This window comes from Trachurus japonicus, chromosome 7 (assembly GCF_045865225.1).
Source record: "Trachurus japonicus isolate A0001 chromosome 7, Traja_1.0".
Lineage (NCBI taxonomy): Eukaryota > Metazoa > Chordata > Actinopteri > Carangiformes > Carangidae > Trachurus > Trachurus japonicus.
In genome coordinates, this window is record NC_140913.1 from 30,276,429 (window position 1) to 30,293,500 (window position 17,072).

At 40.0% G+C, this 17,072-nt stretch overlaps 2 protein-coding genes across 7 annotated transcripts in view; one reads left to right on the forward strand and one right to left on the reverse strand.

Annotated features, from left to right (window-relative positions):
* The window catches only part of ptpn1 (protein tyrosine phosphatase non-receptor type 1), a 99,864-nt gene that overhangs the window by 4,796 nt on the left and 77,996 nt on the right, over nucleotides 1-17,072 (reverse strand). Inside the window, exons 2-7 of one of the 2 annotated variants that reach the window (XM_085782798.1) lie at nucleotides 9,038-9,139; nucleotides 7,227-7,317; nucleotides 6,063-6,163; nucleotides 2,293-2,391; nucleotides 2,047-2,184; nucleotides 1,559-1,768 (exon numbers count right to left, since the gene is read on the reverse strand). In XM_085782798.1, the coding sequence (XP_085638924.1) occupies nucleotides 1,559-1,768; nucleotides 2,047-2,184; nucleotides 2,293-2,391; nucleotides 6,063-6,163; nucleotides 7,227-7,317; nucleotides 9,038-9,094 (696 nt within the window). In that variant the 5' untranslated portion in view covers nucleotides 9,095-9,139. The remainder of the gene's footprint in view (nucleotides 1-1,558; nucleotides 1,769-2,046; nucleotides 2,185-2,292; nucleotides 2,392-6,062; nucleotides 6,164-7,226; nucleotides 7,318-9,037; nucleotides 9,140-17,072) is intronic. The other variant, XM_085782799.1, reaches the window with a different exon arrangement.
* klhl12 (kelch-like family member 12) overlaps nucleotides 2,819-17,072 on the forward strand; it is a 28,045-nt gene continuing 13,791 nt past the window's right edge. The window contains exons 1-5 of one of the 5 annotated variants that reach the window (XM_085782792.1): nucleotides 11,301-11,569; nucleotides 11,723-11,831; nucleotides 12,595-12,821; nucleotides 13,035-13,188; nucleotides 15,130-15,347. In XM_085782792.1, the coding sequence (XP_085638918.1) occupies nucleotides 11,771-11,831; nucleotides 12,595-12,821; nucleotides 13,035-13,188; nucleotides 15,130-15,347 (660 nt within the window). In that variant the 5' untranslated portion in view covers nucleotides 11,301-11,569; nucleotides 11,723-11,770. Of the gene's footprint in view, nucleotides 2,904-11,274; nucleotides 11,570-11,600; nucleotides 11,832-12,594; nucleotides 12,822-13,034; nucleotides 13,189-15,129; nucleotides 15,348-17,072 lie in introns of those variants that run through there. The other 4 variants (XM_085782795.1, XM_085782796.1, XM_085782794.1 and 1 more) reach the window with 4 other exon arrangements.

A 17,072-nucleotide genomic window follows, 5' to 3' on the forward strand; every position in this document is an offset into this window, starting at 1 on the left:
AACAAGTTTTCGAATTTGCATAATACCATCCCTAAGAAGGGGCGGGGCAAGCAGTGGCTCATTTGCATTTAAAGGTATAATGTGTAGGAATTTCCCCCATCTAGCGGTGCGGTTGCATATCGGAACGTATTCCTGATGTTGCATTCACGTGAAATCGGGCAGACGTCAGACAGACAACAGACGCTGCATGTAACAGGATAAACAAGCGTCTATGTAAACAAGTGGTCCGCCAGCATGAGGCAAAACAATACAGGCGTGACAATGTGTTGTCATGGTGATGTGGTATTGTTTACCTGACCCACGTTTTACCGTCTTTCTCTCGTGGAGTAAAATGACATCCGGTTGGTTTGCCGACGGCCGTCTGCCTGACTGCACCTGAATGCAACACCAGTGCCTCCGTCCTTCCTTACACTACACAGTGGTGACAGTTTTAACAGGCCGAGTCGACAGCTCCGTGAGTTTCCGTGGTTACCTATGGTCACGCTGCCACTGAACGTAAAAAATGGCGATGCAACATGGCCGCCTCGGTTTGGTGCGTCGCCCACTTATGTATTTGTAACGACTTGTAACAACTCATTCTAAGATACGAGAAAGCTTTCATTTGTATGCAGGTGTGATTCGACTTCAGTGAAATACGTATTTATGAAAGCAATATTTGATTTTTGCTGATAAAAAGCCAAATAAGTTACATACCGGGGCTTTAAAAGTAGTTAAAGGGATAGTTCACCCTAGAATGATATTTCGCTCATTATCTACTCACCCTCATGTTGACTAAGGGCTGGAAGAAGTTTCAGAGTCCTCCGTCCCTTCTCTGAGTTACAGGGGGTCTTGGAGTAGCAGTGCATGTCCATATAACGGTTGCAAAGGGACACCAGAGCTCTTCGTAAAAAAACACACACAAAAAAAACATCCAAATACCTCCATGCTGCTCGTATGTAATGTCCGTCTTGTGCTGAAGCCCCAAATTGCGTAATTGTCCCGAAAAAAATTAAATAAGTCTATATTTTAAGCTTGTTTGTAGCGGAAGCTTCTCGAAGCTCCTCTTCCTGGTCCGTCCAAATCTCGCGTGATTCGCAGTAACCGCACTGACGCATGCTGACGCCGGCGCAAATCACGCGAGATTTGGACGGACCAGGAAGAGGAGCTTTGAGAAGCTTCCGCTACAAACAAGCTTAAAATATAGACTTATTTAATTTTTTTCGGGACAATTACGCAATTTGGGGCTTCAGCACAAGACGGACATTACATACGAGCATCATGGAGGTATTTGGATGTTTTTTTGTGTGTGTTTTTTTACGAAGAGCTCCGGTGTCCCTTTGCAACCGTTATATGGACATGCACTGCTACGCTGAGACCCCCTGTAACTCAGAGAAGGGACGGTGGACTCTGAAACTTCTTCCAGCCCTTAGTCAACATGAGGGTGAGTAGATAATGAGCGAAATATCATTCTAGGGTGAACTATCCCTTTAAGATAAAGTTTCGCGGGGGAAAAAAACTAAAAGTGCAAATAAAGGTCTGTCAACGTCATGGTTTCTCAGCAGCAGAGCTCAGTACGAACCAGTAAGAGGCAGGTGTCCACCAGGCAGAAGGTCCCCGAGCGGCCGATGCCAGCGCTGCAGTGGACGACCACGGGGCCCTGGTCCGAGTTCAGGCACCCGGACTCTCGCACTTTGAACAGGAAGTTGAGGAAGGAGGCCGGAGACTCTGGGACCCCGAAGTCGGGCCAGGTGGTGTAGTGAAAATGTAAAATCTCACGAGTCTCTTGAGTCTGTAATGAGAATAAAAACAAAAACACAGGGTTATTGTAAGTATTGTAAGTATTGTATTGTAACTTTTACTTTGAAAACTCTTCATTTGATTGATTCTTTAAATTTCTGTGCAGAGTGAGAGGAGTTTGTGCGTCCTCTATCGGAGTGGAGATCTCAGGAGGAATATTTACAGCAAGAAAAACCTGTTGCATGGTTTTTTTATTGCCGACTGACTGACTGCTGTTGTAAAGACTGTGATCCAGAGCTTTAAACTGAAAAAAAAAAAAACAGAGCGTACAGAGAGGTTTTCCAGCTCCAGCTGTCGGACGGTGTAGTACGACTTGACGTCCTCGGACACCAGGGTGAGCTTGAGGTTGGTGTCTTCAAAGATGGCGTCCCTCTCCTCCCTCTGAGGCCAGTACTGGGCACATTTAATCTGACAGAAAGAAAAAACAAAAAACACAACCCAAAGAGCATGTTACACACAGCGTGAAAGGACAGGAGGGCAAAGCATTGTGGGTAAGAAGCTGCTGCTGCTGCTTACCGAGCCTTTCTCTATGACTCTGTTGAGCATCACCACGCCGCGGGTCCTCTGCTCCCACACCATCTCCCAGAAGTGGCCACATGTGTTTGGAAGAGGTCCCTGAAAAAATAAACACGGAGTTTAGACTCAGAACAAATAATAATATAATAATAACATAATAATAAATAAATTAAAAGCTTGGAGGAATCTGTTAGTGAGGATGATAAGACAGATATTTCAAATCATTAGTCTGCTCTCGCCCAACACACACACACACACACATATCAGTTTCTAAACTTAGCTGGAAACTTCCCGACAGGGTTTCCACCAGGGATGTGTGCAGTTTTTTTTTTTTTAAACCCTTTTTTTGTTTTAGTTTCAGTCTAAAACCTCCTGAGCTCCGTCCACTTCCTGTGCAGCCGCCAAAATCCAGACGAGACAATGAGCGGCCGAAAAAGACTTTTCTTTTTTTGGCCTTTACTAGTTTTTACTCGTTTTCGTGCTTCGACAACACTCAGACATTTGTGTGGTTTTTTAGGTGGAGGTGGTGGAGGTGGAAGTGGGCGGGGCAAAAGGTCGTCAGCACCTGGACCATGTGACCCACTGAGATCTGGTTCTGACTGGATGAGGTTGTAGGCTGGAGTTTGTTTTGGTTCATCAACAACAACACTACAAATACACAACTGATCGTACAGGTAATTGTTAGTTTTAGTTTTCCTCTTAGATTTACTTTGTTATTGTTTGCCGATTCCTTTTTTGTTAATTCAACCTGTGTTTTAATATTAGATTGAAATATTTTAATAATTGTTGAGGCTTTTATGTACTTTTAATGTTTTCATGGCTTTTATTGATGTTTTGTGTCTTTACACTTTTATATATGAAGCTCAACACTGTTGTGTTTAGTTTCCAGGATCTTCTACTTTATCTCTCGATGAATGAATTTTAAAAACAACCTCTTTAAAATGAGTATTTATAGGCAAACATTGGAAACATATACTATAGTGAAGGTTTGTGCAGCTCTGAGGAGTTTTTTAGTCCTTAAAGTAAAGTACAGCTTCTCCTCCTGTGAAGACACAATGAAATTAAAATGCCAAACCAGCCAGTGAAACCCTCAAGGTAAATAAAAAAAGACGATAAAGGAGCATAAAAAAGTAGCTAAAATAAATTATGTTAAAAAACAAACCCACAACCATAGATACACATCTACCAATTGCACAATCCCGTCCCCGTGTATTGCTTTGTTATGTTTTGGTGTTGTTAAGTGTGGTTATTGTGGCTGTTTGGAAACACTCAATGATGAACACACCTATCTTAAACTAAAGCTAAAGCTAATCCAGAGCGTCCTGCCCTCCATTCATCAACACTGTCATGTCGAAGTCTGAGTCGTTTCAGACTCTGAGCCGAGTCGATCCAACAGAGTGTGGTTAGTCTGGAGGATGCTCTTTGTGGTGCTGTGACCTATTTTACCTTCGACTGAAGAAGAGTGTTTACATTCTTTAAATCCAAAACACACACACAAACACTCAGATATCAATGGAGGTAAATAAGAGAAATAACTTCAGTCTGAGAGGAGAGATACATTATAAACATCATGAAGGACCGTTGTGTTGGACTTTAATGTGTCTAATTAGTGTGTGTTAATGTTAAAGAGGAGCCACAAGTGTCTCTGTGAAAGAAACTGAAGGATATTTTAAGTCAGATTAGTGTTTTCTTGATGCAGCCGCTCACATTACATCTCATTTTTGTTATTCTATTGTTATTATATATGAAAATATACATCAATCATATCCTGGATCAGGTAAAAACATCATCTCCTCACACTCCTGTTAATGACACAACACTTCCATCTATACGCAGCTGCTCATTAATACAATTATTATCAAATATCCATAAATAGTAGGGAGAGATTCTCATCTTATCTATCTCATGATGTTACAGCATCTTTATTTCTTACTTCAAATCAGCCATAATGGAGTGTCATGACTGGACTTTATGTTTCCTATGTCAGTCCGTACTACAGATTGAAATACATTAGATCCCTGTTCATCATTCAAACTGAGAAACAATCCTGAAATATTGCAATCATGTTACAAACAAGCTGTAGATAACATCCAGGAGCTGAAGGCATTGTAGTTTATAGTGCACTTTCTAAATGGAATGTGCTTTTAGCATGCGTTTTCTTAATGAAAAAAAAGAAGGCATATTTTAGCTCAAATTGTCATGGTAAGGAGAACATCATTGTTTTTTTAGTCTTGGAACCTATTTTATTGGATTCCTTGACTCTGAAAATATACAGTTTGACACCAAATTAGTCATTAGAGCTACAACAGAAGCAAAGATATGGGCCTATATAGGGTCAAGTATGGTCAGCGGCCATTAAAAAAAAAAAAAAACGTGTTTATTTCGGATACAAAGTGTGATCTCACTTGTGTCTTAGGATAGATTTATTTGTATGACCCTAAGGTACTTCCATGCCAAAGGGGACAAGTCACTTAACCTCCCTACTAAAATAACCAGTGAGTTTTGTGTGTAAAGGAGAAATCATCATCAGAGTCCAGCTGCAGCTCAGAGCAGCAACTCCTCACGTCCACCGAGGTTATTAAAGATTTAAAATAAATAAATCTTCATTTAGTTTTTCAGTTCACTTTTTTTCCCCCTTTATTTCAGTTTAGTTTGAGTTAGTTCAACAAGTGATTAAGCAGTTTCAGTTTAGTTTTTATTTTGAGGAATTGACTCATTTTAGTTCAGTTTCTATTTACGTAGTTTTAGTTTTTCTGGTTTCAGGAGGAAAACTTTTTTCTGTCAGAGCTCTGAAGATGAACTTTGAAATTTGTGGGATTTTTTTTTTCGCTTTTCATTGCCTCCTCACGAATGTTCCCATGAGTCGTCACCGCGATACGGTACTTTTATCTGCCTGGGGGCTCGTACTGGAAATAGTCCCATATATTGGTCTGTGGCAGCAAAACTAACGAAAACTTCTTTCATCTGCGATTCAGTTTAGTTTTTGTTTGTTTTGCATCATTCATTGTAGTTTCTATTTCATTTTTTGTGTTATAGTGTTGTTCTATAGTGTATACTGTGTGTGCTGTGCTCTGTTGTCACCCTGTTGCTTACTAATTACTGATTACTCTGATGATTACTCTTATGTCAGTTTAAGGATAATTCCGGTCATTGTTGCTCCCTAAATCGTTGTCCTGATGGTCATCCAGTGTTGGGGGGAGCAAAAAACGCAATTAAAATTGATGCAGGCAAACCGGAGTTATACCATGGCTACCTGGCGCTTCTTTCAACCACAACAAACACTCCGACCGTTTATTTCTGTAAAGAAATCATCACAACAAGGAAAAAGTGTTTGTTTCTGTGGCGGGGAGAGCAGGCGCTCTGTGATCAGATAGTAATGTCTTTCCAGGATGTTTCAGAGTTCGGCTATCTGAGGTGAGGGACTACATGCAAAAACACAAAGTTTATACTGTTTATACTGTACACTATATGAGTTCAGTGGTGTCTCGTAAGGATTCCAGTCATGTACCATAGATATTTGATTGTTTTTTGAGTGTTTGTTGTGGTTGAAAGAATTGCCCCCATAGGTTAGTGTTGTCGCTATCCCTAGCGCCGTCTAGCCATGGTGTAACTCTGGTTTGCCTGCATCAGTTTTAGTCGCGTTTTTTGCTCACTGGGTGACCATCAGGACAACGATTTAGGGGTCAAAAATGACCGGAATTCTCCTTTAACTAAATTATTTTCACTGCTAGTTTTAGTTTTCATGACCTATAACAACCCTCCACACTCACCTGAGTGAGGATGTAGTTCCTCTGCGCCTCCTCCACTGTGATGAGGCTGGCGTTGATGTAGTCGTTCGTCCCCAGCTGCAGACATATTCTGCTGTGGTCGACTGAAGCAGGACGAGGAAGAGGAGGAGGAGGAGAAAACAGAAATATAACTCATGTAAATACGTCTCGCTTGTGTTTTTCACATGTGTCACAAACCTCCTGGGAGTAAAAAAAGTGCAATTCTCAGATCAACAAATCTGTAGAGAAACGAGACTTGAGGCGTCGGCTTGTCTTCAGATATCCAGAGAAAAAAAGTAAACAACATCGAGAAGTTTCAGGCTCGTTCTTGTCACATCACATTGAAAAGTAAATTAAAATAAATTTAAAAAAACACTAAACAACAAGCAGCAGATACAGAAACACTAACAGTTTGCAACCCACTCTGTCCAAAATTTGCATAGTTCATTCAGTGTGAAAGAGAGGAAACCACAGGGCTCAGCTGCTGGATCGTGACAGAACAGAAAAGTTTATTTTGCAGTTCAAAAAGTCTGACCTGCACCAGTTATTCTGGGATGGAAACACTATCTAATAGGAGATATAAGACAAGAGTGGAGTGTAAAAACGTGCTCAAAAACCTTCTTTGTCAATAAATGGTTGTGATCGGAATATGAAGTGAACTCCCGCACATTATAAATGTTGATTCATTTACACAATATTCAGATAAACACAACTGAATATAACTAATCTCTCACTCCAACTATCTAAATTCATCAATAACAACAACGAATTTTGAGACGATTTTTATATTTCCAGCCTGATCTCCTCATAGAAGTCACATCCTTTTTATTAATTTTTTTTTTTTTTTTTTTTACGTTAGTCCCTCCATAGTGAAGCAATGCTCTGCCCTGTTGTGTAATAATAACCCTGTGTCATTGGAGGAGACCATTACAGTGTTTATTGCTCCTTTCAGACACTTTTGTGTGTAACTGTGGACGGGCGACTTTCTCGGCCGATGTCTGAACAGACCAAACAGCGTGGGTGGGGCGCGTTACCAAGAGTCGCTGAATGACTGAGTGAGTGTTGTTAATTTAAATGAATATTTTAAAATGTTAAACGTGAAAAAAAAGTGCAACAGAGGAGAACAGACAGAGAGAGAGAGAGAGAGAGAGAGAAAGACTCACTCACATGGACTAACGTCTCTGTAGCGGTTCCGACTCTTGTTTTCGGGGGATTTGGCGACCTTGCAGGGGAGGTCACATGACTGCTGACGGATGTCCTGCAACACAGCAGAAGAACATGTTGCATTAACATCTCATTTATGTTACATTAAAGGTCCAGAGGAACATGAATAATGCAGGAGGCCGCCGCACTAAAACACAACCCGGGAATGTGTATAAAAATATTTTTTTAAATCCTGAAGGGGCGTAGAAGCCGGTGATGACGATGATGATGCTTGAACTCAAACTCACCATCAGTGAACTGCTCACACTGTAGATGTTCTATGACCTAGTAGTCCTATAAAGAGGTTAATGTGTGTTTGTGTTTGTGTTTGTGTTTGTGTTTGTGTGTGTGGGTGGGTGTTAAACATGTTCACATGCACACGTCTGTTAAACTGTGCAGTGATGATTGACAGCGAGCTGGAGTCTGTGGATGTTTTGTGCAACAAACTGTGGACAACATTTACTTAATTTACATTAAAAATGTGAAGAATGTATAAAATATGTTACGTCTATCTATTAATCAACAGACAGAAAATCAACTGACGTCTAATACTGATCAATTTATGTGAAACTGTGAGAATTTGCTGCTCATCTTTTTTCCAGTTTCATAATACACTCAATATTTGGGGTTAATGACATCAGCTGATGGATGGTTTAGTAGATTATAAACAATAAACTACAAAAAAAGGCTCCAGATTAATTGATAATGAAAATCGTCATTAGGTTGAGCCCAAAATAAAAAGTTAAAAGTAGCTACAAAGTGCAGACATACACAATGCATAACAGTACAGTATGTCAGTCAAATGGGGACCTTTACAGTATAAAGGTGGTTCAAGGATTAGTCAGTTGATTGATTAGCTGACCAGAAGCTATTGGAAAGTTGGTTGATCAGTTTAGTATACAGTAATTTAAAAAGATGAAATTCTCTAGTTCCAGTTTGAAAAAAGTGAATATTTCCTGGTGTTTCCTGCTCTATAAGATCAGAAACTGTAAAATACATCGATAGAGACAGATAAATATAGATATATGTGTGTAATGTGACACAGGAAACCTGTAAATAATGACAACTATGAAGCTGTTAACAGGTGTTTTGTATCTGGGGTATAGAGATCTGGCATGAATGAGTAGGCTAATTATTGTTCTAAAAGAAAAAAGTTACCAATAATGTTCTGATAATCACCTGATCGATCAATCGGTTAACCCCTTCAGCTCTACATGACAGTGAACTGCTGGTCAAACTACAAACCTGACTCTGGGGAATGACTGATCGGTGCTTTTCTGACGATTCTATCATTAATGGCGAATAATATGACATCGATAATCAATACTACTTGTAGTGGACCCATGCTTGATCAATCACTCTGATCAGGTTTTAGTAGATGAGGTGTTTTTACAGCAACAGGACCTTTGCTCGTCGTGCAGCCAGCCGGTCCCAGATGTGAGGACTTCCTCCTGACTGAGATATAGCAGCTACACGTGCATCAAACAACCGAACCGGATCAATGACGGGATCTGGTTCTGGTTCTGGTTCTGGTGCTGTTGGGTTTGAGAGACTCACCAACCAACCAACCAATCAATCAACCAATCAATCAATCAATCATTGGACTGGTCCGAGCAGACAGGACCCTGGGGGCTACTACTACTACTACTACTACTATACTACTATTACTACTTCTACTACTACTACAACACGACTACATGTAGCCAGCCGGCCGGTCGGTCGGTGGGTCCAGCGGCCTGTCTCCACCTCTCACGCCGGCGCACGGAGCTCCTTACCTGGTAGACGCTGCTCCAGCTCCCGGTCTCATCGATTTCCCGAAACTCGGCTTCCATCGCTGCTGCTGAGTGCTGACAGTCCAGCTGCCACTCCTTCTTCTTTTTTTTTTCTTCCTTTTTACCTCCTCTTTCTTCTCCTCCTTCTTCCTCCTTCTTCACCACCGGTAGATTATTATCTCCCAACAGTGTCCGCTGCCGTCGGTATCGCACAACAACTGTTCCTCCGCCGCCACTTGTTCGGTGATTTCTCCGTAGATCACCGTGTTAACCTCCGGCCTGCTGCTCCGAGCGGAAACACGCCGCTGGCTCCTCCCACCACCGCCGCGGGGAGCTCCGTCCGTCCGTCCGTGCGTCCGTCCGTGCGTCCTTGGCCGGTGAAATGAAACGACAGAAATGAGCCTTTTTTCCCCCTCTTTTAATTCCCTTTCGAATATAAAAGCAGGATTTTTAAAAGGTGTGTCTTTTTTCACACCAGGATGTGAGACTTTGTTTAGTCCGAGTCACTTCTTCACACTTCAGTGTTTCTGTGGCGGCTGTAGACTCCAGAGGAGGAGCCCTAGGTTTCTGGGGGCTTTTTTTTTTTTAAAACGTTTTTTTTTTTTTCTTCAGTACTTTATTTAATACTGTATCATGTACAATTGTTAACAAAAGGACAGATATTAGGGAACTAAAAGTAAAAATAACACTACAGAAATTATTTAACTTTTACTTGATATTTGACATTTTAGTTGGCTTTATGTAGCCTAACCCACCTCCAATAATTGTGGTTTTATGTATTCCTCTTAAACCGATGATTAATATGACACTAAGTATGGTCTTTATGTTTAAAAAAAAGGTCAGGTTCAATATTAGGTATTGCGTTTCCTGTTTCATTTCATCAACAGGCACAGATAGCCCAGGTTGAGTCCTGTTTTATTTAACTTTTACTTCATATTTGACATTTTAGTTGGCTTTACATATCATCATCTCTTAAAAATAGACATTTTAGCTTTCAGTGTTTGATTTACAAGATTCATTTGTTAATATTTTGACCACAAAGTCCTCATTTTGTGTTTTGTGTTAATATTTGGTGAGGGAGTGGTTGTGTATGTTCTGTATGTGTGCACAACATGGGTTTGTGATTTCAACACAACAGCACAATGACACAAATGATGCATATTTTACTGTTACTTGTATAATAATATATTTAGATGCATAATGCCTGTTGACTTTTTACCTCATTATTTCCCACTTATGGTAGTCTACTGTAACAAATACAATGTGTGTGATATTGTTGTGACAGCCATCTGATTTTTATTCAATATGCCTATATTCCTTATGAAATATTATGATATTGTACAGTTTCCCATTTTCCCCTTTTATCCTTCTGTTAACATTTACTGAGGGAGTGGTTGTGTATGTTCTGTATGTGTGCCAATGATACAAATGATGCATATTTTACTGTTTGTGCTTGCATAAATCTTAATCTAATCGTATTCGTATTCTTTTCGAATATAATTTTCACTTTGTAAGTCAAAATTTAGACATTTTATTTAATCATTTAAACCTATAGCGTAAAAATATCCTGTTGTTTGTCCGATTTTTATTGAATAATATTCTTTTCACGGGTTCTGATCATTTTTGAAAAACTGATCAAGAGAAGAGGTTTGTTTCTCCAGCACGAAATAAGGTAAATTTATTAAGAATCAGTGGGAATAAGAGGAAACAGCGAAGTACAATATCGGTTAAGGATAGGGCACATTGATTATTATTGGAAAGCATAATACAGGATTATACTGTCAGGACAGCAGAACATTTACTTTGTTATGCACAAATTACACAAACTATAGGGTATATTACACACATACAATGTGTATAAAATTATAAAACAAACAAAACAAAGACTAGGGCTTCTTTTGTAAACAGTTTAATGGCATTTTTCTTTTTCATAAGATTGAGGGTTTTTATGAAATGAAGAAATTCATTATGAAACATGTAAAACCTAGGAGTCGATTTTAGAAATGTAGGCCTACATACACACTGTAACCATGAGAATGTATATTGTTGATGAGAAAGTCATTTTCCAAATTATCTGTGACAAGTCCACACATGACATCTTCACGAGAGAAGAGATTCGGGTGGATCGATATGAAGCCAGTCATGAATATCAGTCCACAAGAACTTGAAAAATAGAAGAAACAGTGATGTGTGTTTTTAACAGGGCTCGGCCCCGAGTCGGGAGCGCGCACGCACAGAGACGTGACGGTGGTGTGTTTATGTCCAATCCGTGGAGTCAGTGCTGCTGCTGTGACCTGCTGCTGATTTTAGTTCACGAAATATTCCCGCTGGTTAAATTAAAAAGAAAAAGACAGAAACTCGTATCAGCGGATACTATGAAGATATTTTAAAAAACTATAAACACGCGCGTCCCCGAGGTGAGCGCGCACACAGTGAGGTCATCATCATGGATTAGGACCGTTGGTGTCGGTGCAACTACCGTTAGCCGCTAGCAGCTAAAGCTACTTTAGCCCCACTCACTCACGGCAGCGACAGGTATTATTGTGTGTTATGTAAACTCATGACAAGTCCTTCTGTGTGTTTGTTGTCCTCCTCCGGCCCCGTCCGATCCGTCCACTTCATATATTTATATACAATATGACTGTTGTTGTTTCCTGAGTTGTTGCTGTTGTTGTTGTTGTTGTGTAGCGTTGGCGTCGTTAGCCCTCTGCTGCTGCTGCCGCCGCTGCTAAGCTAATGTGTAGCTATAGTAGTTATTGCCTCCCAGTGGTGGAAAAAGTGTTCAAATCTTTTAACGGTAAGTTAAGTCTGCTGCTTAAGCAACACTAATGTTAAAAAAACAATAACAATACTGCTTTAAAAGTGTCAGTCCTACACTGGAGAACGGGTAAAATCTGTCTGTTGCTGTATAGATTTACCTGTAAGATGTATTTAATACAGTGGGGGAAATAACTGCTGCTACAGTGTGTTGCATTTCTAAACTAAAGCTAATTATGTTCATGCATTAATCAAATGTTTGACATGGGAAATGTTAATCTGGTCACAAATAGAATACCAATATGATTCATTCAAAAATATAGTATTAAAATAACATATGACTCAAATTAAAGTGAAGACACTTAGAATATTATCTTGAGCAGAAAAAAATAGTTGATGAATTGATAAATCAATCAAAATAGAGACAATCTGGAATTATTCTGATAATCAATTCATCTTTTATGATCAATTTAAGCAAAAAATACCAAACTTTTAATGCGTCTGACTTCTCCAGTGTGAGGATTTGCCTTTTTAAAACTAATACTCTGTTAAAATGTCCACCCACCCCATGTTTTATATACTATTATGAAAGTATTATTCAGTAAATTGTGCATTATTTGTGTCACTGTGCAGCACAAGTCTTCTGTTGAAATTTTACACTCATTACAAACCCATCTTGTGCACACACACACAAACACACACACACACAGTATCTTAAGTGTGTAAACATGCTGATATGTTTCACTCACTGTTCCCTCCTGATGATTGCTCTCATCAGTGCTTTTCTGTTTATTTTTTTATAGATTCCCTGAGTAGTTTGAGATCCTCGAGCGATTGTCAAGGCAGCATGGCTCCCAAAGACATCATGACCAATTCTCACGCCAAATCCATCCTCAACGCCATGAACTCGCTTCGCAAGAGCAACACACTCTGCGACATCACTCTGAGGGTGGAGAGCACAGATTTTCCAGCTCACAGGATCGTCTTGGCTGCCTGCAGTGACTACTTTTGTGCCATGTTCACCAGCGAGGTAACACTGAAAATCTTCATTTATTGACCCCTCAACACAAACGCATAAATATTTCAAAGAATTGTATCTCTGCTCTGCAAAATCTATCCCACATGGCTTGATTAAAATGTTCTGTTATGTTAAAATGATCTGTGTTTAGTCTTTCCTGAAGTCTTGAAGCTTTGAAGTAAACCTTTAACAGCAATGGTCTTTGTTTTGTTTGTGGATCCTCAGCTTGCAGAAAAGGGGAAGTCTTTCGTCGACATTCAGGGGCTCAATGCGTCGACCATGGAGATCCTGTTGGACTTTGTCTACACAGAAACAGTGTTAGTCACCGTGGAGAACGTTCAGGAGCTTCTCCCAGCAGCGTGTCTGCTGCAGCTGAAAGGTGGGTGGACGAGAGCCGAGAGCGTGCTGCTGCTGCTGCTGCAGCTGCAGCGACAGAGCGTCTGCAGGTCTTTACAAGTGTTTGACACAACATTTATAAAAGTGCTGAATACAGCGGTTCTCATTTAGCCGTGTTAATGTTATTGTGTCTGAACTCACTCAGGCTGTTGAAAAGACCTAAAGCCACCTATAAACTAAGAAATGTGATTGTTGGACATGTGATTATAAACTGTGTCCAAAGGCTCTGCTGTTCTTCTAAGATTTTTAATTTTAGCAAAAATTGTATTTTCCTTTTTTTATATTAGTTTCTCCATTCATCCATTTTTTACCTCCTATATGAATCCAGATGGCATTAATGTAATGAACTATATAGTTATTAGTGGACTGGTAGGTTCAATAAAGAACCGTCAATGTCTGATGAAGGGCCCGGGCCCGAAACGTCACATGTGGTGCTATTCTCTTAAACATTCGGGAACATACTCTACCTTTCACCCTCTATTTTTCCTATTTTTGATTCACTCTTCAGGGCTCCAGACTAACATTTTTTACTAGGAGATTTTTTTTTACCCCTAACTTAAAGCCCCAGTATGTTTGGCTTTTTATTAGCAAAAATCAAATATTTCTTTCATAAATACGTATTTCACTGGAGTCGAATCACACCCGCATACAAATGAAAGCTCGTACCTTAGAATGAGTTGTTACAAGTCGTTACAAATACATAAGTGGGCGACGCACTGAACCGAGGCGGCCATGTTGCATCGCCATTTTTTACGTTGAGTGGCAGCGTGACCGTAGGTAACCACGGAAACTCAGCGGAGCTGTCGGCTCGGGGGGAAAGTTTTCCAGGTAGCGCCTGTTAAAACTGTCACCACTGTGTAGTGTGAGGAAGGGCGGAGGCACTGGTGTTGCATTCAGGTGCAGTCAGGCAGACGGCCGTCGGCAAACCAACCGGATGTCATTTTACTCGACGAGAGAAAGACGGTAAAACTTGGGTCAGGTAAACAATACGACATCACCATGACAACATATTGTCAGGCCTGTATTGTTTTGCCTCGTGCTGGCGGACCACTTGTTTACATAGACGCTTGTTTATCCTGTTACATGCAGCGTCTGTTGTCTGTCTGACGTCTGCCCGATTTCACGTGAATGCAACATCAAGAATACGTTCAGATATGCAACCGCACCGCTAGATGGGGGGAATTCCTACACATTATACCTTTTTAAAATTTTAGGAGCGCAAGCGGAAAATTCAGGGGCGCACACTGTAAATCCACTTGCAAATCAAATATTCACATTTCCTTCTCTTTCATGATCCTCACACACATTGGTCTGACACCTGTAATGACAAATTCCAGATTCTTTCCTTCCTTTTATGTTTCACCAGTGCTAAAAATAAAAGAGCAACTTTACTGGTCGTACATGCACAAGTAGATGAAAATTTTTCTTGAACTGTCTCAAAATGTAGGAGCAGTCTGGAGCCCTGCTCTTCTTTGTGGGTCAGGGTTAATTTAATTGTTTGGAGAATGTGCTTGTCTTGTGATAAATAATCCTCTCATCCCTGCTGGTTTTTATACTGTCATATTTTGGCCAGTATAAATAAGAAGCAGGTATTAAATGTCATTGTGGTATTTTAAAAAAAGACACAAAAGTCTTCCAAAGTCTTGAAGGAGTTATTTGTAAGTTGTATAGCCAGCGTTATTATGGACATCTGTGAACCAGAACCAGAATCAGAATCAATCTGTTCATCCTTTTACTCACTTAGGGCTAAAGTTAACACCACCCGCTTCCAGAACAAAACCACTGTTTTCCACATCAAGTATCTCAGTTTAGACATTTCTAAGTTCAGATTTATTTTTACAATCATGCTGCTTTTCAATGATACACATGTGCAAATACAAATATATATATGTATATATAAAACTTGTATATTTGTTCTCCCCAGGGGTGAAAAGAGCATGTTGTGATTTTTTGGAGAGTCAGCTTGATCCCTCCAACTGTCTGGGTATTCGTGACTTTGCCGAAACTCACAATTGCCTTGACCTGATGCAGGCAGCTGAGCTCTTCTCCCAAAAGCATTTCTCCGAGGTGGTGCAGCACGAGGAGTTCATGCTGCTCAGCCAGACCGAAGTGGAGAAGCTCATAAAATGTGACGAAATCCAGGTAGGAGAACTCACTGAGCTTTTTGGTGTGGGTGTGGGTGTGTGTGTTTGGTGTGCTGAAACAGATCTAGTGTGTGTTTACCTGCTGTAACTGTGAAAGTTAAAGGGGTGCTTCACCCAAAATCGATAATTCACCAATTTTCTACTCACTGTCATGCCAAGTAGGGATGTCATGATTACTTGCTTTCACTATTAAACGGCCCACTTAATTCATCCTAAATGCCGTCACTTCCCAAAAAATATAATGTCGGAGCCATATCGACACACGTGCGCCAAAATAAAGGTAAACGCTCAGATACTGGTCCATTTAGTTAACGTAACATTGAATTGGTTGGAATTTAAATATTAGTGTGTCATTTATATTTAAAACAAAACAGAAAACGATTAAAATAAATGTAAACATTTGGTAGAGATAACAATTTATGAACTGAATATTTCAAACCCTTCCTCTTGGGGATTAAGAATTGGTCATATATTAATAGATACTTGAAATATTTAGTGTAAACAATGAGTAATGTAATTATGATTATTGATTTTACACATTCATAGTGTTGTGAAATTAATTAATGTTAATAATTGATAATCATGATAATCGTAACCCCGTGATTATTTCTCTGACAATAATCATACCAAGAAAATGTATAATCGTGACATCCCTAATGCCAAGGAAGGGTTTGGAGAACTTTCAGAGTCATCAAAACGCTTTAGGAGTTCCAGGGGTGGTCCGGCTGGCAACAGGTTTTCATATAAAGGTGGCGGATAGAGCTCACTTTTGAATCGTCCAAAACACACACTATGAAACATCCAGATACCTCCATACTGCCCACCCAACCGGGTTATTTTAATAAAACAATCATTCAACTCTGATAACTCAGGTGTCAGACAGTAACGTGTCCGTGTGAATAACCAGACAGTACTTCCTTCTGTCACAGTTGTGAGACCTTTTGGCTTTACCAGAATTACGGCTCATTCGCAAATAACACCTTTCAATGGAAACACCTGCAAATAGCAATTTTACTCGAAAATTTTAGAAATATCTCTTCTATTTTGTGAAAACCTGTAATGGAAACTCAGCTAATGATGTGAAGATGCCAAAAAAGACGTCCTGATCCCTTGACAGTTTTCATATTGTCTCTCAAACACAGAGAGTGTGAAAAGAGAAAAGCAAGTACCAACCTGCTGTAATCTCACTCTGTGCCCCCCTTCCTCCTCCTCCTCCTCCTCCTCCTCCTCCTCCTTCTCCCCCTTACAGTCCCACTCAGGTTTACAGATCGGGGGCTGACAATGAAATTGCAGAGAAGAGAATCTGATTTAAGTTTTCCTTTTGTTCTCAGGAAATTCCTAAACCCAAACCACACGCTTTGCTTTGTGAAAACACAGTCATTATCACACCATGATTTATAGATCATCAGTTCCCTCCGATGCCTCTTCCTGTCACTTTTCTTGTTGTTTTTTTTAACATAAGGCTAGACCATACATGTAAATCACAGTCACGCGTGATGTGCCCTCTGTAACTGGGATTTAGCATGTGAAGAATTTAAAGTGAGATCTTAAAGGATAATTACCGTTTTTTACAATCTGGACCTTATTTCTAGCATAAAATACGATCATTTACTCACCCAGATAACTTTAGTGTCTTTATAAGTCATTCTGACGAAATTAGCTTCAGCCGAGAGCCGCGTATGTCCATATAATATGAGTCTACAGGGCAACGCAATGCAGTCTC